At 36.5% G+C, this 24,867-nt stretch overlaps 2 protein-coding genes across 8 annotated transcripts; one reads left to right on the forward strand and one right to left on the reverse strand.

The window, feature by feature from the left end:
* Positions 1-845: 845 nt before the first annotated feature.
* slc35f2 (solute carrier family 35 member F2) lies at positions 846-11,435 on the reverse strand. Its single transcript, XM_081390014.1, has 9 exons — positions 10,724-11,435; positions 9,803-9,935; positions 9,531-9,703; positions 6,685-6,812; positions 6,436-6,595; positions 6,059-6,215; positions 2,657-2,709; positions 2,401-2,555; positions 846-2,145 (listed from the first exon to the last, which is right to left on the reverse strand). The coding sequence occupies exons 2-9, from the start codon at positions 9,916-9,918 to the stop codon at positions 1,903-1,905; spliced, it is 1,185 nt and encodes a 394-aa protein (XP_081246140.1). The 5' UTR covers positions 9,919-9,935; positions 10,724-11,435; the 3' UTR covers positions 846-1,902.
* On the forward strand, positions 10,910-24,867 carry cul5b (cullin 5b). Of its 7 annotated transcripts, none has more exons than XM_081390009.1 (20): positions 10,910-11,133; positions 11,362-11,491; positions 12,122-12,231; positions 12,450-12,549; positions 12,671-12,847; positions 12,972-13,113; positions 13,202-13,347; positions 15,446-15,526; positions 15,672-15,810; positions 16,124-16,254; positions 17,289-17,396; positions 18,952-19,016; positions 19,138-19,270; positions 19,401-19,532; positions 19,618-19,741; positions 21,679-21,854; positions 22,656-22,817; positions 22,993-23,111; positions 23,662-23,785; positions 24,461-24,867. In XM_081390009.1, the coding sequence occupies exons 2-20, from the start codon at positions 11,468-11,470 to the stop codon at positions 24,653-24,655; spliced, it is 2,388 nt and encodes a 795-aa protein (XP_081246135.1). In that variant the 5' UTR covers positions 10,910-11,133; positions 11,362-11,467; the 3' UTR covers positions 24,656-24,867. The 7 variants fall into 7 exon arrangements, with proteins under 7 accessions (XP_081246135.1, XP_081246134.1, XP_081246137.1 ...); XM_081390012.1 differs by having other exon boundaries at positions 10,917-11,133; positions 15,672-15,765; XM_081390008.1 differs by having other exon boundaries at positions 10,910-11,491.

Below are 24,867 nucleotides of genomic sequence, written 5' to 3' on the forward strand. Positions count from 1 at the left end.
TGCTTTGCTACAACTGTATAACTCACATTCGCGGATGGTCTGACCGCCTGCACGAAACACAATTCAAAATAAATAATACAAAGTATCTTTATTTAATTGTTGAATTGCATTAAACGTGGATACAAATAGCAATTGTCTTAAGGTCGTCAGTGTGGCGTTAGGCGGATTAATACGTTGCCGTGGGTAACCGCTCCTACAACCAACATACGATCTACATAATCCACTTTCACATAATGTCTGATGCGTTATTTCATCATACATGAGTCGTTTATAATAAAGTCAAATATCACAGGTTCTATAACACCAAATGGACTCATTTACCGTCGAGCTTAGCTCTTTAATTTTGCATTAGGTGTTATTCTGCTCTGTTCTCTATTCTACACCACACATGGTCGTGTGAAAACTGACAATCAAATAATAGATCTGAGTATGTGATAAAAGATAAATAAATGTCAGGAACATACGTTTCAAGATGTCGCTGGGAATGGGAATATGCCTGTCCTCCTCTCTCTGCAAGGCAGGTACCTGTTATTCCTCCATGATGAGCATGTGAATGAGGGAGGGCGGGCTCTTCAGAGCATCGCAATGCAGCGCTGCTGTGCCGGAAAGAACCCAGCAGACCTGGCTGTCACTCGAACTCTTGAAATCGAAGAATACTTGAAATTATTATAGATTTAATTAACTGTTGTTCCATCATTTAGAATTGAATAGTATGATCTTGCTCTTCTAGAACCTGGGTATATTCCTCAGTAAACTTTAAATTAACATTTTATTCTAACATACATTTCTTGACACTTCTGGAATCACAAAATTAATTTAATATATCAATACTCCCAGTTTCTGTTAATAAAAAGATTATAAACAAGCAGCTTTGTCATAATCCCAGTAGAAATGCCAATAATATCTTACCAACAATATAGCTTTCTGCTTTCATATAGGGGGGCCTTCAAATATTCAGACAACAGACCAAAAAATTAATAAACAAGTTGAAAACCACTGCTCCAGCATTGAATTCATAACATGAACAATGAAAAATAAATCTATAAAGCATTTAATTTTGACAAAAAAATGTATCTGTTCGACATTTAATGGATCTGAGCTAACATGAACCAACAATGAACTGTTATTTTATTTAATTAACTAACATTAGTAAAGATAAATAGCCAACAAAGTGCTAATTAATGTTAATGCATTGACTAACAATAACTAATGGGACCTTATTGTGAAGTGTTACCACTTTTTTTTTTTTTTACTGTATATTCATACAATTGTATAACCAACCATTACTAAGTTTCTAAGGCAGCCGGTTGGCTGAGAGTCTGGTGAATCGTCCAGGAGTCTGAAAACATCCGTTTTATAAGCCAAAATCTTTATAATGTAAAGCCAACTTAGCACATTTGACAAACACCACTATTACTGATTAACTATGAAACATAAAACCACTTTAATGGTCATAAATAACTCCAAATGTGAATAATACATAAAATACAAACATACATAAAAACATGTTCAAGACTAACAATACATTTAACAAGTTGAATATGAAAAGTTATTTTTCGATCTACAGTTTCATAACTTTGTAATCCAAGTAAAAACAAAGTATTAAATCAAGAATTATACAAAGATAAAGAATGTTAATACAAGTAATAATACTGGAAGGTGGTACTGTACAAATATTAGTGCATTATTTTCTGAAATATTTTTTTTCTTGTTTGAATGTGTGAACTCAGCAGATTTAAATAACATTTATATGCAAATTGGAGTATATAAAAATACAGATTGAAGGCACACTGAAGTGGACTTAAAATCCATAAAAAAAACAAATTAAACACTGCCTTTGGCAAAAAATACAAACTCTTCTAAAGACAATCTGTGAAATCCATTACTGTACACTGTAGAGCTTTATGTCAGGGAATAGTGCCCATTGTAATGTGCTTTGTGATTGGACGCCGTCCGATCCAGATCGGATCCTTCCTTCTGCAGCCGATCTACGGCTCCCTCTTGTTGGACATCAGCAGATGGAGCAAGATGATACACCTCGTCATTAATGGCATACGACTGATCGCCAGTGTAGGTCGGTATGACGTTGAACATGATGAAACCAAGTGTGATCACCACAAAAGACACGATATACAGGCCTGTGAACTGTGAAGAAAGAAGAAAAATAAATCTGTGTGATCAAGCAACCTCTAAAAGCTAAAACTTCTTCATTAAAAGATTTAAAACTTAAAATAGTATCCACAGAAATATCAAGAATCGGTGCAAACACTCAAAATGTCAACACCCATGGCCAATTATCATTTCAGCATGAGGACTGAGACGAAGATATTGGAAATGTTGTAATCTTTTTTTTTTCTGGCACTTTTATTGATTTTCAGAAAATGTGTTCTTTCTACTCACCTTGTAGTGAAAAAGGAAAATGCCACAGAAGAGGCTGAAGAGGTCAGCAGTCAGCAGCGAGAGGTTTACAGCAGTGGCGCTGGTCATCTTCACTACGACAGGCATGAAACTGTACAGCCCATACATGCACAGAGTATACGCAACAAAGAGCAGGCCTACAGAATACAAATATTTAGTTAACTAACTAGATAATATTATCTTCAAGCCAATGTAAAAAAAAAAAAAAGAAAGTAACATTTTACACTTAGTTACTCACATATTCTCCAGTTCCAGCTGATGACAGGTATAGCTTTGGATTCAAGTATAGCCCTTTAAAATAAAAAGCACAGTTCACCTAAAAAGAACTAGGGCTAATGATTTACAATAATGTTTCAAAGTTTGGGGTCAGTAAGATTTATGTTTTTGAGAAAAATCAAACTTTAAAATGACTGTTTTCTATTAGAATAGATAGCAAAACTGAATTTTCAGCATCATTACTCCAGTCTTCAGTGTCACATGATCCTTAAAGGGTAACTAAACCCTAAACCAACTTTTTTTTAGTTAATGATCTGTAAGATTGGGGCTTTAATAGTGCTGTTCATTAGCCTGGGTGCCAGCCCGAACCCCGCCCACAATATTTTTTGGTCGGGAAGTTCGGTCTGGACTCGATCCATTGAGGAGTAATTATGCTCGGCTCCTAGAAGGCCGAGCCAATCAAATTGCCAGGGCGGGCTTTAATCGATGATGGACAGATGGTCTGCGGTTACGTCACCAAAGAGCGCTTGATTTGAATTAGTTTACAACAAAGATGACTGCAGCTGGAGAATTGAGATTTCACGAGTTCACATTTACAAATAAGTCAGATAGAATAAATGCGTAGGCTATATGAGATGTCACGAGTTCACACAAATAAGTAAGATAGAATAAATGCGTATATGACGTGCTGTCCGAGGAGAGGGCTGTGGGCTCGGTAGCCATACTCCCCCCGTGTTCCTGGTTGTGAGAGAACAAGACAAGAGTGAGGATTCGGGGTGGTGGAGGGATGCTGAAAAACTGTCAAGGAGTGTTAGGTAAGTTGACAGAGTGAATATGCTTCCTCGGTAACGTTAGACATGGTATTGTTTGATGACAAGTTGATATTGGATTGATTATTTGTACGTGCTCCTCCCGAACTTTGTTTATGAAACATCATGTGTAGATTCCGCCATCGCGTCTGTTATAGAAGATATCGACAGCGCATTCATTTTAAAAGAGGAACAGAAAGCCGCGCCCGCGACATTTTGTTGGTTGAAAATATGAATGAAGGACATGCGTCATTTACTCCGTTGCTCTGATTGGTTGTAGGTCTGTCCAATTGAGTGCAGAGGTTTTTTTTTTTCCTAGTTCGGTTGAGACACGCCCCATAATCAAAGCTCAATGGAGCAGTATCAGACTCACATTCTGACTAGAATATGAGTATGACGAAGTCAGGCTAGCTGTTCATTGATTCAAGTATTGTTTTTGACATTTGTGTTTAAAGTATTTTAATTTTACTAAATATGGTGTAAAAACGTGCTGCCCTCTTCAGGTTGAACAGTGGCTACTGCAGTTGAATTTTCCTATTGGAAGTTGTGGTACACTCTGACGTCAGAGGGTACCAGCTAACCACGCCCTTGCCTGCAGAGAGATACATCTCAGATGCACGCCCCCTCTCCACTGGGCATTTTTCAAATATTGCCAGTGGGTGGAGTCAAGCTCTGACCAGGGGTTTAGTTACCCTTTAAAAAAAAAAAAAAAAAAAAATTATATATATATATATATATATATATATATATATATATATATATATATATATATATATATATATATATATAATAGAATTATAATATAATATATATATTATATATAATATAATTATATTATATTATATATATATTATATATAATATAATATATATATATAATTCTAATATGTTGATTTGGACCTCACAAAACATTTCTTATCATTATCAATGTTTCTTTTCAATTATCGTCAACAGTTGCTGCTGCTTAAAATTCTTGTGGAAACACTAATATACTCTAAAATGTACCGTAACATTTGCAAAATGCCAGCCTATGGTCTTCATTGGCTGCATGCAAACAACATCTACATTGACTGGAAGAGTTTGGTTTGTGTTGTAGACAGGGTTGGGGAGTAACGGAATACATGTAACGGCGTTATGTAATCAGGATACAAAAATCCAGTAACTGTAATCCGTTACAGTTACGTCAAAAAACGTAGTAATCAGATTATAGTTACATTTTGAAAAAAGGGGGAATACTTTCAGGATTACAATAGTTTCATTTAAAACTAAACAAATAAGTATTTTGGCATAATAACACTATATTAAGCGCTGCTTGATTATACAGTAGTTCCTGGTTCTGTTGCCAGTAATGACTCACGTGTGCCACCCTCTGGTACATGCGCAAATAACAGCTGTCTACAATCTCCTCAGACGCAGATTGAATCACTGCTGCTAGTAGAAACGATGCTGTCTGCGGGTAAAATCGCTTTTAATTCATGGAAATTCCGCTGCTATTTTGTAGGAATTAGGAGAGTAGCTTTTTTAGTACCCCAAATGTCCTTTCTTAATCTTTTCTCACGTAACGGGATGTTCGCTGTCTAGGTAGCGTAGGGGAACTCCCACTGCCAACGCCCCAAGTTCAGTCAGGCAAATTAAGAAAGATCACGGCGTTAGTCAACATGTAGGCCTATTTTAAAATAAACTAATATGTAGATTGTAAACATTTTAAATGTTGTGTTTTTATTTTTTAGTAAAAAATTAGTTAAAAATAAAACAAAATAATCTGTAATACCATAAATTAGCCACTAGATGTCTGTATAGCCCTTTACATAAATATATATTCAGGCCGGTGTGTATATTTTGCAAATATAGTTTTTTTTTTATAATATTTCTTCTTGCTTGACTTTATTTATATACGTGACCTTGAAGTAATCCAAAAGTTATCAGTTACATTACTTTCATATTATAGTACTTGGATTACGTTACTGAATACTTTTTTTATGAAGTAACTTGTAACTGTAACGGAATACATTTTTAAAGTAACCCTCCCAAGCCTGGTTGTAGACATGCAGAGAAAACGCCATTTTCAGTGCTGCATATCCAATGATGAGAACTTGCGCTGGAATTGATACCAGAAACCAACGCCATCGTTCATATCACGGTGTATCAAGCGCAGAGGAAAGCCTCCGGAGCTGAAATTCAAATTTGGTAAAAGGCGTTTTGTTTCTGGCACATGCTGTAAGCAGTAGACCCATCACAACAGGCTAGGCCATCTGACCAATCAGAGCAGAGTAGGCTCTCAGAAAGGAGTCTTCGGACAAACCGTTTTCAGACTCTTTGAGAAATGATGCGATGTGCAATGTATATTATGATTTTTTTTTTTTTTTACCTTGGTTGCATGTACATTTTTGACCTTGGATTCAAAACTAAATTAAGAACCTTAAAAATAATGTAATAGGGTCACTTTAATAACAACAGCATTTATTTGAGATGGAAATCTTTTATAACATTATAAAATGTCCTTCTGTCAATCGTACTGACCCCAAACTTTTGCACGGTAGTGTACATATTGCATCTCTTTTTCAAAAGTGATGTGGCCATTCACTTTGAAAAAGAGGAGGTGGACATAAAACTTACATCTGCACGCCGCTGATGAGGGTCCCAAAGAGCCCCATCATGCCCAGGAACTCAACCCTGCTCAGGTTTTTCACAGTGTATTCCTGACAGACGTTAGACACTGCATACAGAGCAGCACTGATCAACACTAGTCCATCCCCCAACAACACATGACTACCTGCAGTGACAGAAACAGAAAAAGCACAAGAAAGAGACACAGATCAACTATTTTGGTGCAAGATTTCAAGCAACAGACAAAATACAGTCTATGATACATTCTTCATGCATCTTCTTCACTTAGTTGTCCTCATTTCATATAATCTTATCTTTTGTAACAGTAGTAATAAAGCATAGTCAAGATGATTACACCCCCTCCCAGTATAAAGTACAGTACTTACTTGAGCCTTGGTCTCTCCCCGCCAGCAGATCTGCTCCCACCATCGCCCCGACCCCAAACAAGCACACGGCCACAGCTACAAAATGCAAAGGTCTGTAGCGAGTCTTCAAGAAAATCCACGAGAGCACCATCAGAACCGGGATAACAAAACAGTCCAGCAGCTGCAACACATAACAGATATTATATTATATTTGCCACAAACACTCCAAAGAAGAAAGTGTGTGTCTGTGTACAAAGAATGTATTCTTACCTGTATACTTGTAAGTGTAGTGAACTGGTATGCCTTTACAACAGCATAGTTGGCTTGCACATCCGTCAGAGCCATCAGAAAATACTTCCACCACTTTGTTTTTAGAATTTGAACAATATTACTTTCACCTAAATTATGGGGGTAAAAAGGATTAATCTAAGCTGTGAACTGAAGAATATTTATAGCATATCTTCTGTACTAACTTGCATCGCTGGAGGAAAACTACATGAGGTTTTTATGAGTAGACATTTTAACTTTGGATGTTGAGAAGACTCAATAAATAATTTAAAGACTTTTATGCTGCCTTCACATGCTATCAGAAACGTCCTACTTCTGAAGTTATGATTACGAACTTGTCACATTCAGGAACTTTGTTGTTGAAAAGAACAGGAGTCATAGACACCGGGTTTATTCTTTCACATTTATTGGAAAAATTGTATTAACTCTTTCCCTGCAAGTTTTTTTTTTTTTTAAGTTGCCAGCCACCGCAGGCATTTTTTTTTTTCATTTTCACAATTTTCATAATTTTCATGGCCCCCAAAATATTTTGTTGTATCAATATCTGAACATGCAATAAAGTCTCTGTTTTTAAACAAAAGAAAAACATTTTATTCTAGCTTCATGCATTTTTTTTTAGCAACAGTGTGGGTAAGTTTCCAAAAAACGCAACATTGACAAAAACATGATTTTCTCAGCTTTTTGCTCAAAGACTACATCTGGATCGGATTCAGTACGAAGATCAAAACATAGATGGAGTCGATCGAGTCCATCAACACACGTAATGCTTGCACAGTCCTATAGCTCATCCTGGGTCGACATTTCATTCAGTAACATTAGGCCGTTTTGATTTATATGCCGTTTAATGTTGATGAGCGTGTTATTTTACATATCGTTTGTTTCTGCTTCTTCTTCCCCTGTGTTTTGATCTGGAAATTCTGTACTCTTTCAGAAGATGTGTCATAGCACCCCCCAGTGAAAACACCGAAAGCTGGAAATTCCCATCAATGGAAAGAGTTACAGCCAAAGTGATAATTAGCGTCCCATTGAGGGTGTTAATGTCCAATTTTTAACTAGGAAACTTGTATTTATGATATATTCGATAGCACGTGAAGGCTACGGCAAGCCGTTTTAACATTTAATCTTTAAAACCTACTAGTATCTATTTTCATGCTACTAGTACTTATTTTTTAGATACTAGTATCTATTCCATTAAGTACTAGTACTTATTCATTAGCTACTAGTGCTTATTTATTAGATACTAGTACTTATTCCAATAGTGACTAGTTCTTATTTATTAGGTACTAGTACTTATTCATTAGATACTAGTACTTATTTATTAGTTACTAGTACTTATTCATTAGAAACTAGTACCTATTAAATAGATACTAGTACTTATTCCAATAGTGACTAGTAATTATTCTTTTGTTACTAGTAACAAATAAAGAAAATTGCCATTGACTTCTATGGGGATCTGTCATTTCAGATATCAACTATTCAGTTCTGACTAGTATGTATTCCAATTGTGACTAGTATATATATATTAGATACTAGTAGTTATTCATTAGGTACTAATACTTATTTTTTAGATACTAGTACCTATTACTAGATACTAGTATTTATTCAATAAATACTAGTACTAAGCCATTAGATACAAGTACCTATTAAATAGATACTAGTACTTATACATTAGCTACTAGTACTTATTCAATAGATACTTGTACTTATTCATTAGATACAAGTACCTATTTATTAGACACTAGTATCTTTTGTAATTGTTACTAGTAACTATTCTTATTTTACTAGTCACAACTGCTTTTTTACTCGTCTTATGTTATGACTAGTCAGAACGGCCACTGGAGAGTTAAATTAAAAATCTTACTAGTAAAATAAAAAAAATCTTACTCGTAACATTTGGAATAAATACTAGTATCTAATAAATATGTACTAGTATCTATTGAATAAGTACTAGTAGCTAATTAATAAGTACTAGTAGCTAATTAATAAGTACTAGTAGATAATTAATAGGTACTAGTATCTAATGAATAAGTACTATTGAATAAGTACTAGTATCTAATGACTTAGTACTACTGTAGTATTTATTGAATAAATACTAGTATCTAATAATAGGTACTAGTATCTAAAAAATAAGTACAAGTACCTAATGAATAACTACTAGTGTCTAATAAATAAGTACTAGTCACAATTGGAATACATAATAGTCAGAACTGAATAGTTGATATCTGAATGACAGATCCCCATAGAAGTCAATGGCAAAAATGTAAAATTTGTTACTAGTAACAAAATAATAGTTACTAGTCACTCTCGAAATAAGTACTAGTATCTAATGAATGAGTACTAGTATCTATTTAATAGGTACTAGTATCTAATTAATAAGTACTAGTATCTAATAATAAATACTAGTAACTAATGAATAAGTATTAGTATCTAATGAATAAGTACCAATTTAATAGGCACTAGTATCTAATAAATAAGAACTAGTATCTTTAAAAAGGCACTAGTACCTAAAGAATAAGCACTAGTAGCTAATGAATAAGTACTAGTACTTAATGGAATAGATACAAGTATGCATCTAAAAAATAAGTACTAGTAGCATGAAAATAGAGACTAGTCGGTTTAAATGATTAAATGTTAAAACGGCGTGCCATATGAAGGCAGCATTAATCCACAAGATCGGCCATACAGCATGAATCCTTAAATATGTATATGTAACATCTGGAGCAATGCTATGGTAAATATGGTTATGGTAACATTATTCTGCCCTTCTAAACATCTGACAAAAGCAGTGAGTGAGTGATTCGATGCAGGGAAGGTGTGCTGCAGCGTACCTCTCCTGAAGGCTAAGAATAAAGTATAGGTGAGCAACAGCAAGGCGTAATTGAGAAAGCTTTGCAGCACTGGCGTCTCTACCCCAGCATCTGCCAGATACTGACATGTAACTGCCGTCCCACATATCAGCATGGACAGGGCCTGACCCATTACAATAGTTTTGAAGAGCTGCCTGTAAACACAATTCTCAAGTTACTATGAAAGAATTACCATGAATATGCAGGCGACTGCCACTTAAAAACATTTTCAAACCATAAAAGAGAAATCATACCATGTAAACACATCTTTGAGCGTGAGATTCCGTGGACCACAAAGGAATTTCCTCCAGCGGCTGAGAGTTCCCAACCTTCCATAACTACACGAGTCCTCCCCCGCTTCACGATCCATATTTTTCACATACACACCTAGAAAATTCAGAGAAAGTGTATGAAGAACTTTAATGTTAGTCACAGGCTTTGATGTTGGGTAACATCTAGTTATTAGTTGAGAAAATAATCTTAATCTCTTCAGGAATTTATATCCAATAATGCTAACCTCAAGTAGGCCTCTTTAATAAAAAGCAGCTTTCCTTGTTTAACTTACAGGTCATAGACCAAAAATTAAAAGGAAATTAACCTTTTTAATACTCGCCAACGTGAAGTAATTAAATAAAAGTGTACAATATACTATAAAACCCAGCCTCTTAACAATATATATATATATATATTATTGAAAATACTAAAGGTTAACATGTAGCAATTACAATTCACTTTTAATTAATTTTACATAAAGACCCAATCAACACATCAGCATAAGCCGAAAAAAATTATAATAAATTGGTCTAAAGTTTGACTGAATAGCACTGTTGTTTACATAGCTATGCAGACTAGCACTTCAGCCACAAATGCGGAACATCTGAAGCTGTGATGGTTGTAATGCGGCACTACTCAGAGCACGTGGCGACCTGTGAGGCATTTTAGACAAATTTTGAATAGACCAAACTATTTCTTGACCACCGAAATCAAAATAGGGTGAACTATTCATAGAAATAAAAATGAATTCGTTTGCATTTTAGTCTTTCTAGAAGCTTTGTAGCTTGATAGCGCAAACAGTCTCACCTTCTTCAGAGTTAGCCATGCTATTAGCTACGCTACAAAAACACAACGGCACGTGTTTACAAGTAAAAGAATAAAACCAAGGGTCTGTTAAGTACCTGATTATAACTGATCCGACATGTCCGAAATTGACGAATAATCAGATAAAATCCAACAACCACAGAATCATCATCTCTCCATGAAGGCGAGAAATCATAAATGCGCTCGGTCACCTTAAGGCCCCGCCTATTTCCCCAAACAGCCAATTGGAGCTTCATCTTTCTTAAATTGTGACCAATGGCAGCACACACGGAAGTTGTGTGCAATGAACGTAATGGGTATCACATCGATCAGAAAAGTTATTTTAAAGATAAATAGTTAAAACGCCATGTTTAACTGAGACGTTACATTTATTTCTATCAACGATTAATGAGAATTGTGATTTCAAAACGAGTCTATATCAACTACAGTTGCAGCTGGTCGGCCTTCAGATTGTTATGGGAAAGAACTCATCTTGTCCTTCAATCAGGCATGCCGACTCCAGTCCAGATTATCACCAAGGACAGGACAGTTTGTTTGACCCTGCTAGATTAAATGTCAATATTCCTTGTTTATCAAATGTTTTTCTCATGGCATGATGATAAAAACAATATAACAAAATAAATTCTAGCAGTCTATGGTGTAAATTAGTATGTACAGAATAGACAAAATATGTAAGCATAAACTGCTCTTATATATCTTAAATGCATATAAACAGCACAGCAGGATCACACAGTGCTGCTGATGCAGTCTGTCGCAATGCTCCCTAGCAACCAAACCTTCTCAAACATCGCGAGATTACACGGGGTTCAAGTTGAAGAAACATGGCGACGTCTAATTTATTGAAGGTAGGAGGTCCCACAATGTGAGAATATTTTGCATCGTTTGCGTCTCCCACAGGGTTATGACAGCGATCCTATGAGCCGGTGACTGTGGGCTTCTAATTAGATCGCTAAATATGACGCGTTCATTTGAAACTACGTTGTTCGAGTTGTTCATTGCAGCTCGGGAGGTTTTGAGCTATTAATGTTTAGGTTTCAGAGCTCTATTCTAGGATGTCTCTCCTCACTGCACAATTTACAGTCATAAAACTACCTGCTATCATGGGACTGCATTGTGTGAATCACGACGATGTAAAATATAGATATATTTTTTTCTTGAATAAAATTTCAAACCAAAAGTGAATCATTTAAATGCCATATAATTCAGCCTGTGCATATCTGGTTTATGTTAAGCTCGAAGCTCACCTGGTGCCTCTGGTCTCTAATGATAAAGCTGTAATAATCCATCTACATTTATTATATTGCATGATAAAGCTGTAATAATCTATCTACACATATTATATTGCACTGTGCCTTCTGTTAGTGTTTTACATTTTTGCTAGAATGTAAAATTAATGAAATGTAATGTTTTTAAATCCATAAAACACACAACATATTTTTAAAGAACTGTTTATTGTCCTGGATCTCCTTTCTCAGAATAAAGGCTCCCTGCAGTTTGAAGACAAATGGGATTTGATGCGGCCCATTGTTTTGAAGTTACTCCGTCAGGAGTCAGTTACTAAGCAGCAGTGGTTCGATTTGTTCTCGTAAGTTGCCTTCGATGTGACATAGTCTGGCCTGACATAAATATCAACAAGTCAGTGTACTGTACATCCAGACTTTTATTTATTTATCTAATGGTGCTTTTTTGGGTCTGATTGTCACTGCAATAATATCAACTTGAACTAACAGCATAGGTTAGATTGTTGCACAATGAGTTGAATCTGATTTTAGATCATCTCTTGATACTGTGTTTGACTTGCAGAGACGTCCATGCAGTGTGTTTATGGGACGACAAAGGCCCGGCAAAAATTCACCAGGCACTGAAAGAAGACATCCTAGAATTCATCAAGCAAGCACAGGCAGTACGTACTGTATACAACTTTTGCACCTACTATAGTAAAGTGAAGATCATATTTAAATATCTCTGAAGAAATCCCAGTCCTGTAATCAATGCATGCTGAGTCTCTTTCTGATCTACTTCAGCGAGTACTCAGTCACCAGGATGACACGGCTTTGCTTAAAGCCTACATTGTGGAGTGGAGGAAGTTCTTCACACAGTGTGATATTCTACCTAAGCCCTTCTGCAAGTTAGAGATCACCCTGCTGGGCAACCAGGGGAGCAATAAGAAGTCCAGTGTTGAAGACAGTATTGTTAGAAAGGTGGTTTCTATATTATCAATCTATATTATCACTTAAATGCAGTTGTTATTATTGTAACAATACATGCGCAACATTAAGATGCACATCTATCCTAATCAATTGTTTCCTTATTTTTTTGCTAAAGCTTATGCTAGACACATGGAACGAGTCTATTTTCTGTAATATAAAGAACCGGCTCCAGGACAGTGCCATGAAACTGGTCCATGCTGAGAGATTAGGAGAAGCGTTCGACTCTCAGCTTGTCATCGGAGTGCGCGAGTCATATGGTAAAGCTATCATAATGCTAAGCCACTCGGGTTCTGTCTAGATGGACCTCTCCTGATGGACACTCTTGTCTTTTGCTCTGTCTCGCAGTGAATTTGTGTTCCAACGCTGACGACAAGCTCCAGATCTATAGAGAGAATTTTGAGAAGGCATATCTGGATTCCACAGAGAGGTTCTACAAGACACAAGCACCCTCCTATCTGCAACAGAACGGCGTTCAGAACTATATGAAATATGTGAGTGTATTTTTAAACTGCTCTCCTGCCTAAACTTGAAAAATCTGAATGACACTAGTGTTGTCAAAAATAACATATCGATTCTGAATATTTGAAATGGTTTTATTCATTTATATAGTCAGTTGCGGGATTTTTGAAAGCATCACTGTGTTCTTTTAGGGTGTGTTCTCACTTGGCATGTTTGTTTCTAATAAAACGAACCTTGTTGCGATTGCTCTGTTAGTGCGGTTCATTTGAGTAAGCGTGAACGTTGCCATCTTTTTGTTTGGTGTGCACCAAACAAAAAGTGGTCTCGGTCCGCTTCCAAATGAACTCTGGAGCGGTTCAAACGATATATGAACACAGCATGGACCAAAGAAATGTAAACAAACTAAACTAAACCCTATAAAGTACAGAATGCTCAAGCATACCAACAAACCAGTTTGTTGGGTTTTGTTGGATCAGTGTGTTACCTCTGTTGGCATTGGTTGGGGATTGTTTTCATCTGACTGAACATGTTCAATCAGCGTTTGTCTCTGTCTGTTGGGACAGTGTGAACATGACAGTTATTTTTCATGAAATTCTAATTTGTTTGGCATTTGTCTGTTTGTTGTGAATTGGCCTATAGTCGTGAAGTTGCCCATCACAGTTCAGTACAGGCATCAGAACCGCTTCTCCAGGAGATCTTCGTTTGTGTGAGTTACTTAGGGATTCCTGACGCTGTTTTGACTACTTTACACATTTTATAAGCTCTTCACAAGTTCTCAGCAGGTCATAATACCATCATATGTAGGCTAAGCACGTACGAGTGCATTTAGCCCAGCACACAGCATTGTTTTGGATGTTTGGTAAATTCTATCTCAAAATAGGTAATACGTAATAAAAGCTGACCCATTTAGGTTGTGTGTTAAAAATGCCAATCTGAACGCTAAGCGAACCAGGACTAAATGTTTTTAATTGGTCCAGACCAAATGAACCAAGTGAACCGAACTACAAGTGTGAACACACCCTTACACTCAAGCAGCTCATGATTCTGTGTTTTCAGCGTCTTAAAGGGGTGCTTGATTACACTTTTTTAACTTTAGTTATTGTGTAATGTTGCTGTTTGAGCATAAACAACATCTGTAAAGTTACGAAGCTCAAAGTTCAAAGCAAAGGAATATATTTGCTTTTAAAGAAATCGTTTTTTAAGGACTACAACAAACGGCTGGTAGGGACTACAAGATATTCCTCCCGGGTTAGTGACATCACAAACCCTAAAATTTACATAAACCCCTCCCCCCGGGAACGCCATTTATAGATTATCAAGACAGAATATACTAATAGAAGATAACTACACATAAGCTACCTAAATTCATCAACTAACCATTCAGAAATGTCCTGTTGCATTCTACATGTTGTCATTTTGAGCTAAAACTTCACATACACACTCTGGGGACATCAAAGACTTAATTTACATCTTGTGAAAATTATACCACCCCTTTAAGGCCCGTTCACACCAAGGACGAGAACTATACATTCTAAAAAAAATTCTAAATATAAAAGAGTAGCAGATTCCAATTCCATACCATAACGATAACAGCACTGAGAAATGATATCTCTTTAACTCTTACAAGTAAGGAAATGCTTTATGTAAAGTAAAATTTTAATATACTAATATACGTATTATGAAATATATTTATTTATTTAACAATGCAGTTGTATTATAGTAGTGTAATTCTGTCTTTGAAATAATTTTAGAATTTTTTATTATTATTATTATTATTATTATATAATCAGAGCAACTGGATATCTTGATTTTGAGTTTCAGTTGATAATGTACTTTTGACCATAGTCAAAGTATTTTCTCAACTGTTCAGGTTTTATACCCTTAATGTTGTTGCAGTTTTTTTCCTGTATTGTCAAAAATGGTATAGAACATCAATATTTCTCAAGGTGTTATATTGAAGTTCCAGTATCTTGACAACTCTAGTTGACACTACAGCTTTCTACTCTGATGGTTTGTTTAACAAGCATTTATGTGTATGAACGGTAAATCACAGCACATTTCTGAATTGTCATAATTATGTGTCAAAATATTTGAGAGTTTCTTATCCCAGTTGACGCTTTTGATTGACAGGCAGATGGCAAGTTAAGAGAAGAGGAGAAGCGTGCACTTCGGTATCTGGAAACCAGACGTGAATGTAACTCCGTCCAGGCAGTGAGTGTTCCGTGCTCCAATAATGCTCCAAAACAAGACCCTGTGGTGTGCCGCATTATTAAATAATGCTCTGCGTGTAGTGCGCACTTGTCTTTTTCGCATACTAACATCGGTTGCTCAGTTTGTGCCTTTTGCGTTCATTCAGCTAATGGAGTGTTGTGTGAATGCGCTGGTGACGTCGTTCAAAGAGACGATCCTGGCCGAATGTCCGGGAATGATCAAGCGGAACGAGACAGAGAGTGAGTACGGCAGGAGCTCTGGCACCAAAGGCTCAGCAAGTTCAGGTTGGCAATGGGACCCAGTTCCCATCTATATCTTGCCAACACCTCCCCACCCATCTCACCATCTGTGTTGTTTGTGTGCTAATCCACCAACCCATTTACACTGTAAACAAACACAACAGCATACAACAGTTACATGTAAAGGGAAGGAAATCCCACATTTTTGCAGATTGCATCAGGAATACTTGGTTTAATTCATGTGTATTTTGGCATTAGAGCTCCATAGACATGAACTTCATGTTTTTCTTTTACTGTTTCAGTATGTTTTAATGTAATTGAAGTGTGTTTGTTCTGCGGTTGGTGTGTTTCCATACAGAGCTGCACCTCATGTTCTCGCTGATGGACAAAGTGCCCAGTGGGATTGAGCCTATGCTGAAGGACCTGGAGGATCATATCTTGAATGCAGGTCTGGCTGATATGGTGGCCACAGCGGAGACCATTACCTCAGTGAGTAGAGACAGTAGCTGCAGTTGCATCATGGATCCTTTACACAAGTCCAGTTGCTGTTAGGCAATCACTGAATGATCTAAGAAGTCATTCATTTTTTTCAATCATTGTTTATGAATTTGTATGATTATTTTTATGCATATGCTTTGGGGATGTGTGGGACTAGTCTACTAAACGAAACCGCTGCTGCTAGTCGACATTGGAAATACTAGGTTTTTTTTGCAAATTTATGCTTTGCTTTATATTTTTACAAAGGCTACATTCAAACACAGATGTGCAAGCGGTGGGTGCATGCAGTAGCTTGACATGGGCTGACTTTTTATTTTAGGAATTCTGTAAATATTATTAAGCTTGTACTTACTGGTCCTGAACTGCCTGTGATTCAGTTGATTTTAATACATATGTCTATATTGTCTAAAGTTCATTAAAGGGATAGTTTACCCAAAAATTAAAATGTTCTATTAATTTAATCACCCCTTTAGGTCATCCAAGATGTAGGTGTCTTTTTTTCTTCTTCAGTAGAACAGTAAAGAAGATTTTTAGCTGAAACCATAGTCCTTGATGATTCATATAATGCAAGTCGACAGCTACCATCACTGTGAGAGTCAAAAAAACATATACAGGCAAAACAAAATGAATACCAGTGGCTCCAGACGATATATTGAGGTCTTATGGAGTGAAACGATCAGTCTGTGCAAGAAACTGAACATTATTTACAGCATTATTACCTGTAATCCAAAGCCTCGGCAAATAGTCATGTCGGTCTGGAGCGTGAGCTTCCTGTCATATAACAGCAAATACATTTTTTTGATCTATTTTTCAGTGAATTCAGTATGGGATTTGACTGTTTGATAAATGGATTGCTGATACAAACTGTTTTTGACTGTCATCTGGGGGTTTCATCGACTAGTCGTTATAAAATTATGGAAATTAATCGTGGCACACATCCCTAAAATGCATAATATGGCTCCAAACTGTTTCTCAAAATTCTTAATTAATGCTCTTTATGACTTATTGATGTTTTATTTTTGCAGGACTCTGAAAAATATGTCGAGCAACTCCTAACATTGTTTAACCGCTTTAGTAAATTAGTTAAGGATGCATTCCAAGATGACCCACGTTTCCTAACAGCCAGGGATAAAGTAAGTCTCAAGAAATCCAAACCATTCACTGTTAAAGACTTCACAGGAAAATAAAATGTATTAATGTTATTAAAAATATATTTTAATTTTTATTGGACAAAATAATAATACAATATATTCATATAATCTATAGGTATGAAAAATATACACTACTAAAGGCGGGGTCAGTGAGATTAAAAAAAAAATAGTACTTTTATGCAGCAAGTATGCGTTTAAATTTCTATTTTAAATAAATATTGTTCTTATGTTTTTTTTTTTTATTCATCAAAGAATCCTGAACAAAAAGTGTATCAAGGTTTACCCCAAAATATTAGGCAGCTCAACTGTTTTCATCATTGATAGTAATAAGAAATATTTCTTGAGCATCAAATCAGCATATTATAATAATTTCTGAAGGATCATGTGACACTGAAGACTGAATTAATGATGCTGAAAATTCAGCTTTGTCAAATAAAAAATAAAAAATCTGCTTATTCTGCAAGACCATATTCTACATCCCTTAAAGGGATAGTTCACTTTGAAATTAAATTTTGGTATGTTTTAGCTTACCTCAAGGGCATCCAAGATGTAGGTGTCTTTTTTTCCGCAGTAGTTTCAATTTTGATATTTTTAGGTCAAACCGTTCTTGTCTGTCAGTCATATAATGCAGGTCTATGGTCACTGTCTCAAAGAGCATGCACAGAGTCCAAATTAAAACAATTCCCCATCATCCAAAACAAGCGGTTTGTGTGAGAAAACGAACAGTATTTATATCGTTTTTACCTCTTATACACAGCCACGTCCAAGTGATTTGAGGGCGCGCGCGCATCCTGGTGTGTGACGTGTACGCAGACTGGTGCATAGATATATACACTAGATGTCGCCTTAAAGACATTCGGTCCAATGAACTGCCGTAGACAAGGCAACATCTTGTGTATATATCTATGCACCAGTCTGCGTACATGTCACACACCAGGATGCGTGCGCGCCCTCAGATCACTTGGACGTGGCTGTGTATAAGAGGTAAAAACGATATAAATACTGTTCGTTTTCTCACACAAACCGCTCGTTTCGTGTCTTAGGCCATCAATGTGTACTTACGATGGGGAATTGTTTTAATTTGGACTCTGTGCATGCTCTTTGAGACAGTGACCATAGACCTGCATTATATGACTGACAGACAAGAACGGTTTGACCTAAAAATATCAAAATTGAAACTACTGCGGAAAAAAAGACACCTACATCTTGGATGCCCTTGAGGTAAGCTAAAACATACCAAAATTTAATTTCAAAGTGAACTATCCCTTTAATCCTACCCAACACCTAGACTTAACAACTCCTTCACTAACTATTAATAAGCAGTAATTAGGAGTTTTTGAGGCAAAAATCTTAGTAATTATCTTAGTTATCTTAGTAATAGTGAGAATTGGACCCTAAACTAAAGTGTGACCAAAAAATCTTACTGACCCCAAAATAGTGTATCTTTTTTTCACATGTTGAAAAGTGAAGTTGAGAGGAGGTGATTTCCATTTTTCATTATTATTTATTACCATATTATACATGCATGTTTACGCAGGCATACAAAGCAGTAGTGAATGACGCAACAATATTTAAACTAGAGCTCCCTTTAAAACAGAAAGGGTAAGACATCTCAATATATACATATATATCTTTTGGAAAAAGTGCTTTTTTTTATCTGTAGATCTGGGATATATTTGAATTACTGTAGTTTTGGTTTGAATTATTTGTCCTTTATTTGCAGTGGGGGTCTAAAAACACAACCAGAGTCCAAATGCCCAGAACTGCTGGCCAATTACTGTGATATGCTCCTTAGAAAGACTCCACTGAGCAAGAAACTCACATCAGAGGAAATAGAGGCCAAGCTGAAGGAAGTGGTGAGTGAGTAGGTGGAGTGTCCACTAAATATTTGTATTTTATTGTGGCAGTGTTTTTTGCACGTCTCTCTTCACAACTGCCAAATCAAATGCAATGTGTTAATTATTTCTTTTTATCTCCTGATTACAGCTCTTGGTTCTAAAGTATGTTCAGAACAAAGATGTCTTCATGAGGTACCACAAAGCACACTTGACTCGCAGGCTTATTCTTGACATTTCTGCAGACAGTGAGATTGAAGAGAACATGGTGGAGTGGCTCAGGGTAAGAGGAATTGAGAGCGCGATTGTAATTATTGATGAAAGACTTTTTTGTGAATCTCTATCGAGTGACTTTTGTGTCTGTACAGGAGGTTGGTATGCCAGCAGATTACGTGAACAAGCTCGCCAGAATGTTCCAGGACATCAAAGTATCAGAAGACTTAAATCAATCCTTCAAAGAAATGCATAAACACAACAAACTTGCATTACCAGGTCAGATATGACTGTCTTATGATGCTTCTGAATTAGAGGTCTCCGCTCCTGCAAAAATGTTACCTTCTCTCACTCCTACCCGCAACATTCATGTTTTGTCCCACTACCGCCCACAAAAGTCCTCAGGTAAAAGTAAACAGATTTTTTCAGTACATCCATGAAATAATTTCAAGTTTGGCCACCTAGCAACAACCTACACAACTCAGCATAAACACTCCAGATATATTATTTGTTATTAAAGCATCTACATTCACAAACCACTGTTAATTTGAACAGAAAAGCAGGTACAGTATAGGCTACTACATGTGTGATTAGCATTGCAGAAAGCGCACAAAGAGCGCTCCCTTTATAATCACTAAAAAGCTCATTTTAGTTCATCACAATCTCACAAAGTTACGTTATAATCAATTAAGCTGACTGCACAATGAATCTCTCATAATGTCTACACTTTGTTATAATGAGAGGATTCGTGAGCGTGCAGAACTCAGCACTGAACAAAAACTTTTTGAGTGGTAAGTGGATTCTGACTAACTTAAACACCTCTGATTGGCCATTGCGTTCAAGAAATCAACAGATATGTTGGAGATTTACTCAACGCTGCAAAAATGTGTTGTAAATTAGGGCTGGACCGAATACCATTTTTTGAGCTTCGAAGCTTCGGTAGTAATGAACATAGAATATTCGAAGCTTCGGAGAGAGGGTGCTGAACATTTTCTTCTCTCTAATAAAGGCAGGAATCTCTATGTGTCGGTATGTCCGTTTGCATTTTGATTATTTCGAGAACCGTTCATCCAATCAACTTCACAAGGGAGTGCAGTGTTGCATTTGGTGCAATATAGATAGACATGCGAGACGCGACACATTCAGGATTAATAAACTTTTAGTAAACTACAGAACAGCGTGAGCGGGAAGCGGCTTGCCTCACGTGGGCAGGGCTTATATGCTCCGAGAACGGAACGCTGCACTAGTGCTATAAAACGCACACAACACAGGTCTGTTAAATTAAGCAATATTTTTAAGGTAGTCTAATATTTTTTCTGACTAACAAATTACTGACACAGTAAAGGGTAGATTTAAATAAAGAAAAAACGAAATTTAAATAAAGAAAAAATGAATTTTAAATAAAGAAAAAGCGAAATTTAAATAAAGAAAAACGAAATTAAGTTAAATTAAAAACGAGATTAATTTAGATTGATAATAACGGGTAAAAAGGCTAATACATTTTGTTTCTATTATTCTATTTTCCACAATGTCAAAGCAACGCAGCTTAACCCAAAACACAAGCTCAGGCATGCACTTCTGTCCATACAAACTCCTCTGTTCTGCGCTCTAGCCAGAAAACACGTTGCTGGAACCCTTTTAGGCGTCGGTTCTATTTCTAGCATGCACGCGTTTTCCGCGTGGGTCGAGCCACGCCTGAGACGCGTGTCTCACGCAGGCAGTGTGCAAACTCCAACCTGTTAACATGGGAGCCGAAATAAAAACGCTCACGCCAAAAAAAAAAGAAAACAAAAAAGAATATTCGAATGTCAAATTTTCAAATCGAATACCAACGCACCGAATGAATATTCGAATATTCGGGTGCAGCCCTATTGTAAATAGAAACCTTTGACGCTCTCCAGAGCACAAAGACAGATATGTACTGGATCGCTTGCCAAATCTGTTTCACCAATATGCTATTACTATGGAGAAAACTACACCATGCAGTTATGGGCAGCTTTTCCCTCTAAAAGTGATCAGAAGTAGCAGCAAACAGGGGAAGACTAAGCCTTGCCCACACACATATGAGTATCTAACTGCCCGCACCCACATTCGGCCATCAAATCTTGTCCCGCGCCGCACTCTGTTGCGTTGGGTCCCGCGGGAGTGCAGGCCTCTATTCTGAACTGTTTTGTTGTACATTCAAACTAATTTTTATTTATGTCTTGACACTATAGCCGACTCTGTCAATATAAAGATCTTGAATGCGGGAGCATGGTCTCGGAGTTCAGAGAAAGTGTTTGTATCTTTGCCCACCGAACTAGAAGATCTCATTCCTGAAGTCGAGGAGTTTTACAAGAAAAATCACAGTGGCAGAAAATTACACTGGCACCATCTGATGTCCAATGGCATTGTGAGTGGCATCTTCAGCTTAAGCCCTTTGCATAACGGCATGCTCTACTTCCTGTGAAAAAGAGGAGAGCCAAAACCAGAAGTTTTCCATGAAGACTATAAAGGCAAAAAAGAATAAGAAATAAGAACAGCGAAAGAAGTTCTAGGTCCAGTTGTAGTTGTGATGTTATCAAATTAAACTATTTGGAAATTATATTTTATTTAAAAAATGCGCACATTCACTCTTATTCGTATGTCTATGTCAAAATGTTATTTGTCTCGTCACATTCTGTTATGAATTACATGAATCATTCAAAACAGTGAAGTTTCATGAAAAAGTTGAGTAGTTTGCATCATTGGACATTACTGTCGGTCCTTGAACATTTAAATAATATTGAATGTTTTGCTACTTGCATCTTACCATGCTCACTTGCACCGTTAAAACTAAAGCATTGTGTTGGAATTCACACTCGTCTTCTGTGAACATTAAGGCCCGCCTTCTTTGATTGGATTGGCCATCGCAATCATTTTGACATTGATTAGTGATGAGGTAGACCAGCCTAAAAATATAGGCTAACTTTTAAAACATTTTGGGGATGAACAATTTGGCCATTTTCTAGTTATTGAGTGGGACTTCTGGTTACAGCCCTTGAAAAAACTGCTGAACTTTGATGCTCACAAGTTGTGCTACTGTGAACTGTGTTGCTGTAAACTTTAATTTAGTCTTTGAAATGTCAGACTACACTGGATTTGGAGATTCTGTCTCAAATTTGACATTTTATAGAGGTCCTTCATGTCAAGGTAACATCTCTTCTATCCCTAGATCACATTCAAGAATGAAGTTGGGCAGTATGATTTAGAAGTTACGACTTTCCAGTTAGCTGTGCTGTTTGCCTGGAACCAAAGGCCAAGAGAGAGGATCAGCTTTGAGAATCTGAAATTAGCCACAGAACTTCCAGACGCTGAGCTGCGCCGGACCCTCTGGGTAAAGTCTTTATTTTGATGACATTTCCCTTAAAACAATTCACTGTTAGCAATGGGATGAACATGGTCTGATCCTGTGGAATGAAAATGAAGGGATCTGATATGACATTGACTTTTGGTTGCTGAGTACTGCCTAACCTTTTTTTGGTTGTTTGTTGTTGTTTTTACATCTATAGTCTCTTGTAGCTTTCCCCAAACTAAAGCGTCAGGTGCTGTCTTATGAACCTGTGGTGGGCTCTCCTAAAGACTTCGCGGAAGGCTCTGTATTTTACATCAATCAAGAGTTTTCTTTAATGTAAGGACACTCATCTCTGTTCGCATTTGATGATTCAACAATACTACAAATTGTGTGTTAATGAATCATATTAGAAAGTATATCATCACATTTCATGCACTACCGTTTAAACGATTGGGGTCAATAAGTTTCTTATGCTTATCATATTATATTTCTATTTATACTTATATTTATTTGATCAAAAATACAGTGAATATGACACATTATTACAATTTAAAATAACTATTTTCTACTTATGCTGCTTCATATTTTTGTGGATTTTATTTTTTTCAGGATTCTTTGATGAACAACGTTCAAAAGAACAACATTGATTTTAAATATAATGTAAAAAGTATTTATTGTCATTTTTGATCAATTTAAAACTACCCTTGCTGAAAAAAAAGAACAATTTGGTAAACAAAAATCTTACTGGCCCCAAACTTTTGAATGGTATTTAATGGTGTATACATAAAAGGTTATCTGTTAATTACAAATATTGCTGGACTACTATATTTTTCTTAATTGCATGTTTAACAGAGCTCTGTTCAATGAAATAATCTTTTCTGCACAGAAAAAACTCAAAGGTCCAGAAAAGAGGGAAGATCAATTTGATTGGTCGATTACAACTCACCACAGAGAGAATGCGTGAAGAAGAAAATGAGGGCATCGTGCAACTTAGGATACTACGCACTCAGGTATTGGAGTTATTGAATCTATTACTGACACTTCTATCTATCTATCTATCTATCTATCTATCTATCTATCTATCTATCTATCTATCTATCTGTCTATCTGTCTTTCTGTCTGTCTGTCTGTCTGTCTGTCTGGATGGATGGATGGATGGATGGATGGATGGATGGTTGGCATTGGTCCTGGTAAATCCTATGTTGTGGGGACCAAATGTTCACCTTGGTCCCCATGATGAAAGCATCTTATACATCATATGGTATGGCGTAGTGTTAGAATATACAGTTTGTACAGTATAAAAATCATTATTAAAAAAAACCCCTAAAACATGGAAACCCAACGTGTGTATGTGTTAGATTCTTTATTACATTATTTTCCACATTTTAGAATAATAGTGAAGTAAGCAAACACTGATACAGGTATGGGAATTATATAGTGATTTCATGAGGTGCATCCTCAGATGTTTTTCAAATGGTTTTGAAGGATGTTTTCTGGGTACCATCTGGTCCAACTTACCCGTTTCATTTTTTTACGTTTTGTAAAGATATTCATATGCTTGCAGTTTCTACTTGTCTACTATAAAAGCATGAGAAACATTAAAGTCTAGACATTTCTCAGACATGCTAACACTGAAGGAAACCTCATTTGTCACCAAACTCCTCCTCCTTCTTCACTCTGTACAGGAAGCTATCATTCAGATTATGAAGATGAGGAAGAGGATCAGCAATGCCCAGCTTCAGACGGAGCTGGTGGAGATCCTAAAGAACATGTTTCTTCCCCAGAAAAAGATGATCAAAGAGCAGATCGAGTGGCTGATAGAACAGAAGTACATTAAACGGGATGAGACGGACATTAACACGTTTATCTACATGGCGTAGCTTACCACGCCCAGTGCACTCTGGGACGTTTTTTTTTTTTTAGACACTAGCACTCCTTTGGAGGATTCCATATCTGATTTCAGCTCATTGCCCAGCCTGGCCTGCTGGATGACTGACTAGATCTCAACACACATCATGCTGAGAAATTGCTGAAATATCCCTGCCTTACTTCACAAATCTATGAAATTAATAAAAATGAACTTTGAAAGAAA

This window comes from Scardinius erythrophthalmus (genome assembly GCF_964197995.2).
Source record: "Scardinius erythrophthalmus genome assembly, chromosome: 17".
NCBI classification, from domain to species: domain Eukaryota; kingdom Metazoa; phylum Chordata; class Actinopteri; order Cypriniformes; family Leuciscidae; genus Scardinius; species Scardinius erythrophthalmus.

Excerpts from the sequence above, each read along its gene's own strand:
- slc35f2 (XM_081390014.1), bottom strand. The coding sequence starts at position 9,918 with ATGGATCGTGAAGCGGGGGAGGACTCGTGTAGTTATGGAAGGTTGGGA. Across the intron at positions 9,704-9,802 it reads CTCAAAGATGTGTTTACATG|GCAGCTCTTCAAAACTATTG; the intron begins GTATGATTTCTC and ends TTGTGTTTACAG. Across the intron at positions 6,813-9,530 it reads ATTCTTAGCCTTCAGGAGAG|GTGAAAGTAATATTGTTCAA; the intron begins GTACGCTGCAGC and ends CCCATAATTTAG.
- cul5b (XM_081390007.1), top strand. The coding sequence starts at position 11,468 with ATGGCGACGTCTAATTTATTGAAG. Across the intron at positions 12,848-12,971 it reads AAGACAGTATTGTTAGAAAG|CTTATGCTAGACACATGGAA; the intron begins GTGGTTTCTATA and ends TTTTTGCTAAAG. Across the intron at positions 19,742-21,678 it reads CAACAAACTTGCATTACCAG|CCGACTCTGTCAATATAAAG; the intron begins GTCAGATATGAC and ends TTGACACTATAG.